General features: G+C 39.3%; 1 protein-coding gene across 1 annotated transcript in view; it reads right to left on the reverse strand.

The window, feature by feature from the left end:
- Positions 1–17,289, reverse strand: part of niban2a (niban apoptosis regulator 2a) — a 36,055-nt gene that overhangs the window by 10,107 nt on the left and 8,659 nt on the right. Inside the window, exons 3-8 of the mRNA XM_050052905.1 lie at positions 17,039–17,167; positions 16,837–16,942; positions 16,228–16,395; positions 7,126–7,241; positions 1,373–1,477; positions 1,113–1,275 (exon numbers count right to left, since the gene is read on the reverse strand). Of these exons, the coding sequence (XP_049908862.1) occupies positions 1,113–1,275; positions 1,373–1,477; positions 7,126–7,241; positions 16,228–16,395; positions 16,837–16,942; positions 17,039–17,167 (787 nt within the window). The remainder of the gene's footprint in view (positions 1–1,112; positions 1,276–1,372; positions 1,478–7,125; positions 7,242–16,227; positions 16,396–16,836; positions 16,943–17,038; positions 17,168–17,289) is intronic.

Raw genomic sequence — 17,289 nt, forward strand, 5'->3', positions numbered from 1 at the left:
AGGTATGTTAACATCACTGACTGTGTGGCCACAAATATTCAGTAATAGGGGAAAATGTATGAATGAAAACACTGTGAAATGTTCTATTTTCATTTGTCAGATTTAAAGGGACAGTTCACCCCTAAATAATATGTTTTCCTCTTACCTGTAGTGCTATTTATCAATATAGATTGTTTTGATGTGAGTTGCTGAGTGTTGGAGATATCAGCCATAGAGATGTCTGCCTTCTCTCCAATATAATGGAACTAGATGGCACTTGGCTTGTGGAGCTCAAAGAGCCAAAAAATACATTTGAAAAACTCAACAGCAATGTCTCTTTCCAGAAATCATGACCTGGTTACTCAACATAATCCACAGACTTTGTTGTGAGTAGTTTCATGTAGCAACTATTTTCTTTCTACCAAACTACAAGCGCCCCGGGGCAGACCCAGAACACGCTGGAGGGATGACATATCTCATCTGGCCTGGGAACGCCTCGGGGTCTCCCAGGAGGAGCTGGAAAGCGTTGCTGGGGAGAGGAAGTGTGCATCTACTCGTAGATGAGAGGCTTGTGCTCGTGACAGTGCAAGATGTAAACATTAATGGCATCCTACTTGGCTGAGCTGTAATGTTACTAGCTAAGTAGCGCTAGCACCCTTCAGCATCCCCTTGTGCGCCGTGATACAGTTGGTGGGTGTAGTTTGGAAGCCGGAGTGCCCAGAGAAAACCCACGCTGACACTGGGAGAACATGCAAACTGCACACAGAAGGGCTCCCCCACCCCGGGAACCCTCTTGCTGTGAGGTGACAATTCTAACTGCTGCCATTATCTTGAGTAACCAGGTCATAATTTCTGGAAAGAGACATTGCTGTTGAATCTTTCAAAAGTATTTATTGGTGCTTTGAGCACCACAAGCTGAGTGCCATCTAGTTCCATTATGTTGGAGAGAAGTCAGATGTATCTACGGCTGATATCTCCAACACTCAGCAACTCACACCAAAACAATCTAGACTGATAAATAGCACCACAGGTAAGAGGAAAAATATGTGTTTTTGATTTTGGGGTGAACTGTCCCTTTAACTGATTATGACAACCCTTTAATGCACTGTCAGAATAGGAAGATTCATTCTCACCTCGTATCTTGCTGCTGACATGCTCCTTAGACGTGATGATCTGGTCCATGTCTGTTCGCAGTCTGGCATCCAGTGGAGCTTTCTGGGCCTCACAGGCTTCGACCAGTGCTTCATACTGGCCGGTGGTCTGAGACAACACCTGCTTGTACACTGCATCAGAGATCTGGAGGAGAGAGTTGTTCAAGGACATAATTAGTTTGGCCTCCCCTGTGTTCCTACACCATATCTGCAGTGCACTGTATGGTACTACAGGAACTCACCAACATCCAGTGTCGCTGTCTCTGCTGCATCTTCCCCCTCAGACGAGGACCAATAATGTTTCTCAGCTCCGGGTGGAGGGTCTCCATCACCAGATTTGCCAAAATCTGTACACACACAACATACAGAATTTATGTATTAACACACTTTTACTATGTAGTTATTTTTGTGTATTTTTTATTGATAAATAAAGAAATAAAAGAGGTTATAATAAATCTGACTGGGTTGTATTGGATTGATTTCTACCTAATGGACCTTTTAGTTCATACTGTGAGCTGCTAGGTCAGCCCCACCTTTCCACCATTTACTGTTACTATGGCAATGTGCCAACCAGGGATTTTTACATTAGAGGTGTAGTCAAAAACAACCAATATCCTCCACCGAAAGAAAAACAAAAACAACCCTTTAAAAAAAGAGCAGCCTCTCTTTCCCTTGTGGTCACATGGATACAGTGAGGCGATTGATACACAGCTGGAGGCAGGAAAGCTGGTTTTACAAACACACACACACACACACACACACACTCAGCTCAGCACCTCCATGAGGTTTTTACTAAGCTAAACTAAATATTTGGTGAAACACGTTGCTCGGGGTAATGAATAGCTGAGACAAAAGCAGGGTGGTTTTTCCACACAGAGGAACAGACAGACCTGATAAACAACAGGTATGTTACTGTAGTCTGTTTGTCTAAAAGTGAGGCTGTTTGAAAGGACTAAATTAAAAAGTGTTTTTGTTGTATTATTGTTCCATTGGTGGCTGTGATGTCTCATAATTACATTTATATAGTTTTAATGTCCATCTGGATTCCCCTAAAATTGCAAGGCCATAAAAACTGAATTTATTTAACGCTGTACTATACTACTGTGTACTGTATTATGATTATTATTTTTCATTACTTATCTACTGTATATTTTGTTTTCTGGAAAACGTAAAACAAAAAATCATGAAAAAAGAATGATGACTAATCAAATCACTTGATAATCTATCACTCTCTTTCTCATTTCACATCGATTTTTGATGCTCAATTTTTCAACATACATTTCATCACCTCCATTTTTTATTTGTAAGCGTTTTCATCACTTTCATTTTTTCCAATTATTTCTTGTTACTTCCAAGCTTGTGGCCACTTTCCTTAAAGGTCCAGTCTGTAGGATCTAGAGAAATCTATCTCGCCACCATGTTTCTACAGTAGCCCCAAATGGACAAACCAAACACTGGCTCGAGATAGTGCAATTTGCATTTTTGTTTTGGCCTCTATAGTTACCGGCCCCTCCGTAATGAGCAGCATTGGAAAAACAGTGACTTTTTGAACGTGAACTTACTCTATTCAGTGTTTTCACCATTTTTAATCACCTGCTCTGTCACCTGTTTTGGAGAAGAGACCTCTGTGGGTAATAGAGTGCCCCAAGGATGACATTTTTATGTAGGCCAACGAGGAAATTAGCGTTGCACTGGTTCCTTCATCAAAACAAACATTTAGGATGTTAAGATGTTTTTTTTGTTCAGCAAGATAACCTTCACAACCACATCACACCACTGTCATGATTATTGAAGCCTAAATGAAATCACCAGAGGTTAAGAAGCTAACATTAGGCTGTAGACGAACTATACTATGGTCGCATGACCTAAAGTCACCACCATAACAAGACTGTAAAACTGTGTTTGGCGCAGCCTCACGCCGTTCTGTAGTCTCATTTAACCACTTGTCAGCAACTGCCTTTTTAAAGACAGCTGGAGTAGGAGTGGGGTACTTACTGACATATTTTATGTCGCAGAACAAAACATGAAAGTCTCTTAATCTTGTATCACCATAGACCTTATATCAGGCATTGAACTAAAAAAAAAAAACATTTAAAAAAAACATTGACATTGAGACAAGGGAACCAGGAGTGGAAAATGGTTTAGAGACTCATTATTGGGGCACTCTGTTCAGCTCCCAGTAAGAACCTCCTAAACAATGAACACTGAAGGAAATTATAACTGGGAGAAGTTTCAACTGGCTGCAATTTGCAATTTTACTGCTAGACGCCCCTAAATTTCCTTAAGTTTTAGTAACTGCTCCTTTAAAGGATAAATGACAATTTTATGTTGTGACTGATGAATGATGGATGTAAGATAAGGAAAATATTAAACGTGGTTGTTGGTTTCATCAGATCACAACTGTTTTAGTGAAATCAGCTTTAAATTAATGAAATCATTTGATGATTTATCACTCATTTTTTCATTTCACAACCATTTTTACGGCACCATTTTTCCATTCACATGCATTTTTTTTATCACCTTCAGTTTTATTAATTATTTTTTAAATATAAAAACCGGCTATTGGTATTTACACAGTCTATGGTCCAAACCTGGTCACTTGACTTTCTACGTAACTCAAGTTCAGGACATTGAACGCACCTTCCGGAAAGGCGGTCTATTTAAACCGTTGATGCCCCGCCCACTTTTTTGGACCCGTTACTACTCCGGTACCTCTAACGTTGCTAAAGTAGCATTTCACAGTGAAACTAGCCTGCCAAGAGTCTCAACATTTTTCTACAGGACGGTTTTGTGGAAGAAATGGCTGTGTTTGACGCTTGTTCCCAAGCTGACTGTCAAAGGACGTTATTCGCCGGATGCCGGTTGTTTCACCTGTTAGCTTCGAACAAGCTTTAAGCTAGCTTAACGTTAAGTTTTTCCTGCCCGGCTGACATTTGCTGGAGACTGCGGGGACTGTACTTCACATCACCAAGGTAAGTGTTAGCTAGTTATGCTAACACATATATTCTGTGTCTACTCTTTGCCTTGGCTCTGCTAAGCTGGTGTTTGTTGTGTGAGTTATGCTAGCAGTGCGGCTAATTAGCCTTTTTCACAGCCGACATTTTGAGTTGTAGGAAACGCACAGGTGTTGATAACATTTATAATGGCTCTCTCATTTAAAGCCAGGTGTTCCAAATTGTCAGGACACTGAAATCAAAGCAGCTTATTGTCATTCAGCCATATTTAATTTAATTATTTACACCTGTGATTTTCCTACAAGCCACGTCTACCGTGAAACAGGGGCGTGTTTCATGTGTTTTTGTCAGGCGGATGTTCATTTCTGTGCTGTTCTGCTATTGGCAGATTGTGGATTACTGCTTGTGGTGGCGTTTTAATCTTTTGGTCATTGTTTTGCTTGTGCATTATGATGCTTAAACACTCTGAATATTGTAATGTAATGTAAATAATCATGTTTGAGTACGATGGTCGCTACAGGGTGTCTACAGGTTCTTATAAAGTCATTAAATAGTCTTAAACTTGAGTCTTTGAGGTCTTAACTACTACAAACATTTGATCTAATTTAATTTATCAATTTTTTAATTTCTTTTTGTGAAAGCCTTTCTGTGTATAAGTCCACATTTCTAATGTTACAAATGTTTAAAAACTATAATACTGTCATTTTACGTCATACTTGCACTTAAATGTTTGCAAAATGTAGATGACTTAACTCACTCTAATAACCATATTCCTACATAACACTTATCTGTGCAGAGGTAAGTGTTATATACAACGTGCCTGCAATCCTTACCTGCGATGTTTAAATAAGTAAAATACAATTTGTCAAAAAAAAAAAAAAAAGGCATTAATTTGGTTAAAATGGGTCTTGACCGGGTCTTAAAATGCATTAAATTTAACCGATACATGTAGACACCCTGTGCTATGTGCTGATTTGGTCTTGCTGTTTTGGGGCGTTTCCTCTTGGCTCAATGCAAACTTTTGTGTTATGGGAATATTGTAAACTGGCTTTAGCAATGTAAACATGACTATTGTCTTGCTCACCACTCATTCTTTTGCCACATATATTCTCATTTTCACTTCACGCTTGTATTTACTGTGAAAGTTTGTTGTACTACCAGTTACATTTACACAGCTGACCTCTTATTTTGTGGTTTCCCCTGCTGGATTCATAAAGCTCATAACTACGTACAGTGCTCATGGTCATCTGCAGCTTATTTTTCCCCTTCTGTGTTCACATAATAGATTAAAAATCCACAGGAATGTCTGAAAGGGAAAGACACTGGAAAATGGAAAAATCTCTTACAGTAATGCCTGAATTGCTCTATTCTCTTAAAATGTCATCTCCTCTCATAAAAAAAACTTCATTACATTAATAAGAAATTTAAAACACCCACTGTTAATGTAAAATATTGATCACTGCAGCTTTACCATGTACACATAGCTGAGTAAAAACTGCCAGGGAACTAGAGCGAAACAGGAAACAAGAAAAAGTGACTGCCATAAACAAACAGAGGGACTATGAAGCACTAGCAGCAAGACTGAAAGAGAGTCATTCAGAGGGGAGACCCCAATTGACCGTGTGTGTGTGTGTCTCTGTGAATGCTGGTATGTTGAGGGGTGGGGTCATGTTGCTGACAGTCTCTTTGAAGGTCTTGTGTAGGTGCACTCTTGTACTGTAGTGTGAAGAAAGGGTGTGTGTTGGTGAAGTTGATGGAGTGTTTTTCCGAGCGATAGCCTACTCATTGAGGAAAAAAACAACTTGGAGCTATTGGTATGGCAAGAGATATGTCTGGAGAGCAGCCATACCTCTGAAAAATCTTGTTCTACCATTATCGAGGCCTCTTAATAGGTTGAACTATGATCCTGACCTGAACTTTGGACAGATACTCAGAGGAAGTCTTTGGAAATTGTTCCTGGAAATCTCTTTATACTGTCACAAGCAGTAATCATGCTATTTGAGGTACAATGTCCTCAGTATCAAGTTGTATCACTGGCTGTGTTTTCACAAAATAATCAACATAAAAATGTTACTGTGCCGCATTCAGTTTTCATTCGGCTGTGGAATTGCTATAACGTTTCTACGTAGTTGATCTTTTTTATTTTTATCAAATTTATTTTTACTTATTTATCATTTTTATATTTGTTTAAATGTATACATTATTATTTACCATTCATTTTCAAGTATCTATTTTTTACATTTATTTTGATTTTTTTTATTTTGATCTAATTTATTTTTTACTTATTTATTTTTATATTTGTTTAAATGTATACATATTTATTTACTATTCATTTTTAAGTATATATAGTTTTTTTTTTTACAATTATTTTGATCTTGTTTTATCTTTATCTCATTTATTTTTACCTATTTATTTTTATTTTTTTAGATTTATACATATTTCTTTACTATTCATTTTTAAGTATCTATTTTTTACATTTATTTTTTAAACTTATTTATTTTTACTTATTTATTATTATTTTTTATAGATTTTTTAACTAAACATATTTATTATTTACTATTTATTTTTAAGTATATCTTTTTCACATTTATTTTTTATTTATTCATGTATTTTTTATTTTTTTTTCAAAGTTCAATAAACGCATGATGTTTTTCAAGTTACTGAATACTAGAGTTAAATAATCCAGATCTCAGTATTGACCAAAATAATTGTAACTATGATTATTGCAGTGATCGAGCAGCCCTGGGCAGAACATCCTGCATTAAGGTAGTCTAAAACTAATGATGCATTCAGGCGCTCCTCATTAACTTGTAATGTCAAACATTTCCAAGTTTATTGCCTGAAAATTGGCATCAAACAACCAGCACTGTGTATATACCGTGCAAGTGGGAAACGAGGACAAGTTTCATGATACCTTGAGTTTACGTTTATCTTGGATAAGATGGGAAAGGCATTGAAACCAAATCTAGAAATGCAGAGTTTATAGGATCCAGCCTCTGAGCTGGGACACAGCTGTACTGTGAATAATCTGAGATCCTGACCTGTGGGGGTGCTCCACACATCATATCCCAGGTCCCATAGTGTCCTTTGGCTTGTCTGTGATGTCTCACAGTATCAGTGAAGGCTGGTGTTTTAACAGTGCAGTCCTCTGGCAGACCTGTTGGGGGCGGAAAAGAACAGAGCAGATGCTTGGTAACATGACAGAGGCCAGACCCCCTTCTCCCCTCTTTTAAAAGAAGGTGCAGTTGGCTGACATGATGGCAAATGGCAAAATTGCAGGATGTTTTTTGAATTGTTTGATTTCTTACTGTGTCAGAAGGCTCTGAAATGACTAAATGAATGTTTACTTAGTATCCGATGAACTAACGTGTCAACATTTCATTGGTTTCTGTAGATTCTCACACTAACAACAGTTTCCATAACATCTGAGTCATTTCTGTGGAGCCATCTGAGAGTCTAATTTTGGCCGGCGGTATATTCAGTAACAGTCACTGGAGTGCAGGACAACACATACACTCAGCCCCTGTCACACACAGTTGTGTCATCCCTCAAAACAGGAAGATGTTGGCTTGTTGGAGGACAGATTTCATGTGGTTGCCCTGGTTACGGCCCCTCCCAGCCGTCAGGACAATAGAAGCAGTTCACAAAGCACTCGGCAACATGCGTGCGTTTTTAGGAAGTTGGTTCTTATCATGTGGTTGTGTTCAAGTGATGGAAATACATCACTAGCTGCCTCTCTGCCACTCTCAAGGCCACAGCACTGAGCGACACAGAGCGCTGAAAGTCATATATCCCTCACAAAAGAGTATAAACAGGTGTATGGAATAAAACATCTCTATAATTAGTTTGTCCTTCGGCGCAGTTCTTTCTTTAAATAAAACTACTGATTGAGATTCTGTTTGCTCATGTGGCAACAAGAGCCACTTCTTTGATGCACAAATAAATTAAAGGATAGGTTTGTGGTGTGTCCACCCAGCTGTTATTGAAATGTTGTTTACCATCATTTGTGCTGGTCAATAAGAAAGCACAACTTCAACAATAGCAGCATACCTTTTTAAAAACCTTACCCCTCTGCTTAGTCTTTTCACTGTGCCTACACACTTACGCTAAGTGCTGTACTTTCCACTGAAGTGATTTAGTTTTGCAGTGGTGGAAGAAATATTTAGAGCCCTTACTTCACCCTTACTGAAGTGAAAGTAGATGTAGCAATGATACTGATGTCATTACAGGAATATAAATGTATCTGTATGCCTGCACGCCGTGTAGACCTCCACATACATGTGTGCAAATGTCCAAAAAAAGTTTGGCGAGGTTGCTCTGGCAATTTAAGTATCCACCCTTGCTGCCTTGTGAGGCTGTTCGCTCTCGAGGTGCCAAAAAATGAGGGACAAGAATGCAGTTTCCTGTGCTGCATAATGAATGAATGAATGCTTGGTTTACCCACAGAATGCCTGAGCGATTACCTGTTTGCCGTCTGTGAAGTCTGTTACGCACAAGCATCAATGTGTGCGTCTTTATTGCCTGAATGTCTATGAAGTTGTTTTGTCTGTGGCTGTAAGTCTGTGACTCAGAGGAGGCTGACAAAGACAGGAAGTGACCAAGGAGTGAGGTGGGGGGAGAGGCAGTGCCAGACAGGAAGCTGTCTCTGCTCCCGGCTCACTAACTCTTTGCTGACAGGCTGAGGGTCGTGTGTTAGCTTGTTTTGGCACAGGTTCGCATGAGAATTCACTGGACACTACGGTTAGAGGCGCAGTGGGAAAATAACGGCACAGACAGCTGGCATGTTGGCAGGTGACCAGCCATCGTTTGGAGGTCAAATGCAGTGAAGAGTGTCTGAGGGATGCAGCAGCAGACTGGCTTATGGTTTACTATCCTTATAGAGCCTCAACGGATAATGTGCATGTCAGCAACATGGCCTTTTAAAGTGTTCTTGACCAAGTAGTCAGCCAATCAACTCTCCCTATGTAGAGGGAGCTAATTCAGCAATGCCAATTGCAAAAATATAACTTAGGCTCGTGTCGTAGTCCATAGCTAACTTACTGACTCTATGGCAAAATTATCCTTTGTATTTACATCTGCCTCACAGAAGTAAGACAAAGAATAGCACCGAGGATGACACTCCTCCCTTTAAACCTTAGGCCCAAAGCTTTTAAGCCTTAAAGCAAACTTCAAACGGCAACTACGCCCATTTTCAAAACTCATTTGATATTCTTATGGTCGAAGATAGTCCAAATATAAAAGTAAACATGGACCAAATCCAAAAAGTACAGTGCTAAAACTCAAATTTGTGATGTTGTAGTGTGTAAAGTCTAGAACTGCTCCACAGACAGTTAATTGGGAAAGATGTTATAAATGACACTGAGAGCACCCAGGGGCATGATCTAAGTAAATGGGAATGTTTTCGGTATCAGAGCTGAGAACACGACAATAGAATAAAGCTCATTTGTTTATAGAAAAAGAAAAGCAGTCTGTGGGTCCACAAAATCAGTCATCTTTCATTGTCTTACTTCTCAGGTTTCTGGCTTTGAGTGAGTAGCTCATATTCACAAACATTGGTTGAACTTTAAGCCATGGAAATTACATATTTGAATTCTTAATTTTCTCCTCTAACATTCTCTCACTCCTGAAGTTTCATGTTTAACCATGATAGCTAACTAGTTGCAACAGTAACAGGAACATGGCACATGCTTATCGAGTAGCTAAGTGGGTGATGATGGACTGCTGTAACTCAAAGGATGTAGACTGTGGATGTAGAGCCTGTCATTGCCCCTCTGTTTTAGATGGGAACATGCTTCCTGCATGTTACTGTTCTCAGAATCCCGGTTGCTACTAAAACTAGGGCTTGCGTAGCCAGACGTATCTCCACACTTTGTTTGTTTTAGCACTGTGCCTACCAGCTTCCAAACTTGCGACCTACACACTAAAACGTCTTTTAATGTTTTATGATTTGTTTTCTTTTGGGGGCATCGACGCTGCATCCTGGGCTCAGTGCTGCCCAAGACAGTTGTCATTGGTTCAAAGAAATGCAGACAACCCAAAGCATCTTTTACCTTAGTCTGGAATTATGATGGGTTCAGCTGGCATATCATGAGATATTTTAGAGCTCCTACAATAAATAGTAATGGTAAATAAGTATTGTTTACCCATGGCATGGCACTGGTCTGTGGCCTGGTGGCTGGGAATCATTAGGCTTAAACACTCAGTCCTCATGTCGACTGTTTAGTTTTCAAGAATAAATTGGTAATTTGAAAAATTTAAGGGAGCAAACCAGATCAGCAGTGTAAAATACCTAAAAGCGAATTCTATATTCTCAGCGTGTTGAAACTTCCTCTCGGTGCCAACAGAAAAAGCACAATATTTTTTGACTACCTGCCAGGCCTGTTAACCACTACACATTCTCCATGTGTCTGAAGCAAGCGAGATCAAGGAACAGATTAGTTTCTCTGCACTGTGTGCATGTGTGTACCGTGTATAAATAGAACATGTGGCAGCACTTACCACGGTCTCTTTATTCGAGGCATTTCCCTCCCTGCCTTGCTCACCACTCTCTGGTTGGTGGGATTTTAGCAGCAGCAGTGGATGGGTTCCCAGGCCTTCACATTTACAGATGCATGTGTATGTTTCCCAGAGTTAAATATATTTGACATTTTAAAACCCATTATGCATTTCCATGTCAAATTTTCTCTGATTAGGCTTCAGCTTCAGGGCACCTGCCTTTACATTGAAGCTGGTTTAAAGCACTTCTTATAAATCCTCGCACTGCTGCTGCTCTCTCCACTGACACGCATGAGGAGGATTTCCCCATATGGTGCAGCCCTATAGAACCCACCAAACCCACAGTACAATAAATACTCATTGAAACATACCATCAGCCGCAGACATCACAAACACATGACCGAATAAGTCCTAAAATACGATTTCAACAGATCCCTGCCTCCATCAGCTGCAGATGAGTGAATGCCAGACACACTGTTTTGGTTTATTTTGTCAGGTAACGACACCATAGAGTACATAAACGTCAGCATTTTGAATTGTACAGCGTGTTGAGACGCACGCTGTTCAGCTACTGACAAGCCACAAACATGGCTTGAAATGTTCTTTTATTGCCCTTTGAATGTGCCCATCGCAGGTCTCTTCTTGCTGAGGGGAATTAGTCTGAGGTCTGCGGATCAGAGCAGAGGGCTGTGGGGGTGGAGACTTGTCTGTGATTGATGGTACTCTAGTGGCCCAGCAGCAGCTTGGAGCAGTCTATGACTACTGATGAGATGCAGCATCAGCCTGGCTGCTGGACTGCTGCACCAACTGAATCCATCATAAGGGCTGAAACTAATCATTATTTTTTATTATCAATTGATTTCATTATAGTTTTTAATTAATGAACAAATCATAAAAAAGTCAATAAATATATATGTTATCTCGCCATATTGCTTGTTTTACTTGACTTAATGTTCAAAGCCAAAAGATATTTAATTATCAATAATATATAACAAAAAGGATCAAATCCTCACGTTTCAGAAGCTGGAACGAACAAATGATTGCCAGCTCCAATATGACTTATGATATTAATTCAGGGTTCCCACCGTCATGGAAATCCTGGAAAAGCTATGAAAAATTAGCAAAACTGTTTTTCAGGCCTGGGAAATTTTGAAATGAACAAATTTTCTTAGAAATGTTTGGAGTATAAATTGTTTTGGCTATTGTTTAATTAAAATATGCTCACAAAAATCCTGAAATATATCTATCATTTTGCAAATATGATGTATTGCTAATTTAAAATCTAGTGCTGCGTGGCCTAACCATTGAAACGTCACTATAATCACATGATACATATTGGTGCATGCAGCTTGTCTGTGGCGGGAATGTCTAACGTGCGAGTAAAGTTGGCAAGTTAGCAAGCGCAAATGGCCAGGAACTATGTGGTTAATTATGTATGGCTTTCAAACAACAAATTTAATACATGGCTCAAGAGAAGCAGACCCTGGTGGAGGCTCGGTGCAAAGCGTAATAGTTGCCAAATTTAATTGTGGGAAAAGGAAGTGTGTGTACCTCTCCCAGTTTGGAAATGTGCCCTACTTTAATTTGCTACTTAAACTACTTAAAGTCATGGAAATAGAGTAAAATATTATGGGAAAGTTTTGAAAATTCATTGGTAAAATTGTGTGGGAACCCCTTACTGATTTAAAAAAAAATGGCTTCATATTTCATCAATCAGCCAATTGAATGAGAAACAAATTAATTCAGGACTAGACATCATTATGTTTACGTGTAAAGTTCATTATGAATTTAAACCTCAGCCACGACAGTTACATCACCGGAGACTCTGAGTGGCCTGTGGGTTTTAAAATTTTAGTTTAGGCCTACTGGTTCCATTTTAAGTCATAACATTTAACTCACCAGGTTAATTACAGAGGCTGAAGGTCAAGTATCTAGAACAGTCACATTTAAATTGTTGTAACTACTTATTTTGAAGAGTAAACAAAGGTAAACAGTGAAGCTCTAACCCAAACTGTCTGCTGTAAGGGTCTACTAGATTTTGCAGATCCTGGTTGAACTCTGTGGTGTGAACACTCACACAGACACGTCGTCATGCTGACTAATGAGATGGGCCGCAGCTCTGCATTGTACAGAATACCGCGATGAGGTCACCTGTTAACGGGATGCTTTGCACATCATTCTGTTAAGGCGATGCAAAGCAGCAGCTGATCATTTTATTGGAGAGCGATTGAGGGTAAAACAACAAGAGCTTTAGTGGATGCAAATATATCTTCGGTGTGTCAGCGGGAACATTTAACTTGTGGTTTTGACTTATCAAAGCCAGCTGAATAGTGTCAGTGTTCAGCTAAAGAGCTGCTTTGCATGAAGCTTCTGTGCTTCAAGAGGTTTATTCTTCATGGGCACTGCAGTATTTTCTGTAGCATGACTGACATGTTCTGTAAGATTCAGTGTTCATTTCTCACTTAAGTGTAAAAGAAAACCATGTGCAAAGTCTCTGATGCCATCTGTAGCCATACAAATTTGCTGTTAACTATTTGATATGTAAGATTGGTTCATTCCAACATTTTAAAATCTGTCCTGTTGGACGTGGTGGCATGTACAGCAAGTGTACATGTTTCTGTGTGTGTGTGTGTGTGTGTGTATAAGTCCAGTCAGTAAATGAAACTGCAGAGGGGTCAGGCTGTAAAACCATTTATCACCCCCTGAAAGCCTTTTTCCGGTTCTGGTTCTCCTCAAAACATCAGCACGACAGAGGTGAGACTGGGCGTGTCAACAAAGGCCAGAAACATGAATGCCAATCCACACTGACACCAGAAATGGCGACTGTAAAACAGCAACACTCTCTTTCAGCATACTCCTGGAGCCCATCCTCACAGCTGGAATGTATGGCAGGGACTCTGGCGTTTACTGAGCATGCCCGAACATGTAGTGTTGGGAAGTAATGGGTGTGCTTGACTGAGGACAGACAGAGGCAGATTTTATGTACAGTCAGAAAATGTGTGCATTGCAGTTGGTGTTTGGCTTCTAGTTTGTTTTCTCCTCAGCTGGTTTTGACCAAAACTCCTTAAGTGAAGAATTAAAGCTCCTGTTTTTCGGCTTCTGACACTTTGGGGCTTGCATTGTTTAATTTGAAACTAATACTGGTGACAGACAGCTGCTAGCATAGACATGCGTGGTTAAACAGAACACTTGAATTCATGCAAGACAGTTGGCATGTTAGTTGGCTCAGTGCACAGCAAGGTTGAATCAGGTTGGGCAACTTTGTCAGCCTGCTAATGAGCTTCGATCCAGTGTGTTGTTTCATTCGATGCATGGTATGAGGTTTTAGTTGTTTGTAATACAGGATTGTTTAGGCTTTTTATTTACAGAGGTAACTCTTGGACAAACTAAAGTGCACGCTTGCTTGCATCTTTCTTCAGGTGCGGAGGGATCGATGCAGCTGACTTAATGATTACAATGACTCCTTGAGTGTGATGATCCATCCTAACAATCACTCCAAGCACAGTTACAGGTAATTTAGCCACACGTTTAAAGTTATAATAAATACAGATATATTAATAATGTACAAAAGGCCTATTTAGATACCTTAATAATCCACGCTCTATGTACAATCTCTTTCAACACCACCTGCCTTTGCAGCCAGCAGGATCCGAACATGCCCAGTCTCGTTCACTGCAGTTTGTTTATCGCTTAATCTCCGTAGTTTTGTATTTTTATCTCAACTTCCCTACGGTTCCCACTCATCCCGGTTCTCTCTGTCTCAAATCTAAATAAAGCACACTGAATGTGAGATCACTCACGCACACAACCACAAAAAGGAATTTGACTCTCCTCAAACGTAGGCAATGAATGGACTCACTGCGTCTTACTGCAAAATTTAAATATACCTGCCAATTAAAACTTGTTGTATAATTTGCAGTGAGCATGCCATGTGGCGCACACGATTTGGAAGGTGGCCAATCATTAGATTCTCCTACACAAAGCCCAAAGATGTCACTCTTGCCAAGCCAAGAAATACAGTGTGACAACACGATAAAAAAAAATGGGATTACATTATGTTTGCGCGTCCTCAGGCACGTCTCTGCCTTCTGTGTCTCAACACAATGACACATGAGTCATGCCATCATAAAAAAAAAAGCCTTATAGCAGATCAAGAGTAATTCTCCACCCTGATATAACAATAATTTTCTGATGTGCAACCAAATGACAAACACACTGCAGGATCCTCCAAAATACCGTCAATTCACAAACAAGAGCCAGCACTGAAATAATGGTGACACGCCTAAACAAGTAAAGGCTTGTACAATTAAAAAATCTCATAAAAGGAACAAGCAGCTACTCATTACCACTATATTCCTCACGCTTTTCATAAACATGTCATGTACTGTACTGAGCTTGATTTTTAGAAACTGTGTGGACATAGTTCCCTCTAAGTTGCTGTGTCTTCCATTTTAAATGTATTCTTCTTCATATGTAAGTTGTTTTTTTTTTGTAACTCCCTAATCCTGGGAGAAGCCATTAGGTGGGGCGGCACATCACTACACTGATGACATGTATTATAATGCCTCAATGGTAAAAGTAGCGTCTACTTAGCTGTTCTTTCATGACATTAAGATAAACAGTACTAATGTACATTTTTGAAAATAAAAGCCTTACAGGAAAGAGAAGGGATTACAACTATTAAGGATATTTTATATTAATTTTTAAGAATAATTAATTTGTCTGTGATTGGTTTAATGAATTATTTATATGTGGTAAAAATGCGCATCACAATTTCTCTGAGCCCAAATCTCAAAAATGCTTGTTTTTTCAAAACAAGAAAAGCAGCGAATCCTCAGATATAAGAAACTACAACCAGAGAATAGTTTTCATTTTTGTTTGATAAATGACTGAAACAATTATTTGCAATAGATAGACTAATGAATGGACACGTTATGGTCTAATATTTGAATATTTTCAGTTCTACAAGTGATCTGTAAACTGCTGAAAGATTTTTTGTGAAACAAAATGGAGGAAGAGTTGAGTTAACAGTTAACAGCTAATTAAAAAAGGTAAGCATCTCAATAAACACAATCAAATATAAAACACGAGCAATTCAAATAAATGCCTATTTAAAATAAGTCTGACTATCTCTTCAGCTGAGTAAATAAAGTCCCTGCCCACTATTCAAGTTATGCAGATTGTCTGTCTAGGCTTTAAAATTTATAACATTTGGAGCTCTGATCCAACAACAACAACATGTCACACTGTTACCAAGACTAATAAAAAAATAAAAACAAATACCCATCATTCCTGCATGATCTCACATTCACAGATCAACCAGCTCACTCAGATGGCATGTAGAGGCTTCACACACTCACACACACCCTTGTCTGAACCGCCAGTGAAGGTAGAGAGGCACAGAGAGGCAGTAATTGTCCAGGGTGGAGCACAGAGAGAGACGCTGCTGCTGTTCAAATGGTGTACATTTAGCGTACGCTGTAGACAACTGAATTTGGCAATCATCTCGTCTGCTTGTCACAGTTTGAAATAAAAAATAAAAATAAAATAAAAATCTGAATCTCATTAACACCGCCAGTGACCTTTCTAGTGTATTACTGCTCTGCTTAGTGGAAGTGAAGTCATTGTGTGCTTGTGTGTATCGTTACCATTGTTACTGTGTCTGACACAGTCCTGCAGCACGGCGTGCCACTTCTTCTGCTCCTTCTCTGTCATCACACAGAAGTAGTGGTGGCGGGCATATGGGTGCCACAGGATGAGGGGGTACTGGGTCGCACACTTGATAAACGGATGACTGCTCACTTTGGCCTTGATACCTACGACAGGTCACATGATAGAGTGAGAATGAGAAACTTAAAGATTTAGAAAGCGCTTACAGACAATAAGTAAAATAAAAATAATAAAATAAGAATAAAAAACAGGTGCATGGAGGATTAAATATGAAGAAATAAGTTACATCTCGACTCGTCCCATTGTTGTGCTTTTAATCTGATTAAATCTGGATGGACAGTAACACATTTTGTTTATTATCAATGCCAATTTAAATGAAATCATACATTTGGACAAGAGTTTTTTAATACAATAGTCAATAAATGCTAATGTTAAATTAAAGCCCAGCCAAGAAGTCAACTTATGTTTAAGTAAAATATGTGCAGACAGATAACATAATAGTATTTTCAACCATTTTTATCCATATTTTCTCATATATTGTCATATTTATAGTATATATTTGATTATTTTCTCCGTCCTTTTCCCACCTGGCAGGCTGGTATTTATCAGCTCCATGTATTCCTCTAATGAGTCAAGGGCCTTGTATCCGGCGCAGTTGATGGTTGCCTTTGGGTGGAGGCCCCGTTCATGTGCCTATTAGAGAGATGGCAAACACAGCAAGCTGTTTCAACACAAGTGACCCGATGACCAAATCAGACAGCTGTTTAGTCGAGTAAGAAGTGCACCCACTGTTTTGCTCTCATAGAGGCTGATGTTGTAGCTGTTTGGCACGGATACAAAGCGATTCCTCCATTTCCGATTCTCCTCCAGATACTGAAACAGACACCCTGAGAAGATGGACCGGCCTGCCAGAGGGTCCTGAAAAATCACACGGACACTTAGAACCAAAGCCTAATGCAATGTCACATTTTAATGTCATATATTATGTATCATTGTGGCTTCTGATATGCACACATGTATATTATCTCCCATAACTATGC

This window comes from Epinephelus moara, chromosome 9 (assembly GCF_006386435.1).
Source record: "Epinephelus moara isolate mb chromosome 9, YSFRI_EMoa_1.0, whole genome shotgun sequence".
Classification (NCBI taxonomy): Eukaryota; Metazoa; Chordata; class Actinopteri; order Perciformes; family Serranidae; genus Epinephelus; species Epinephelus moara.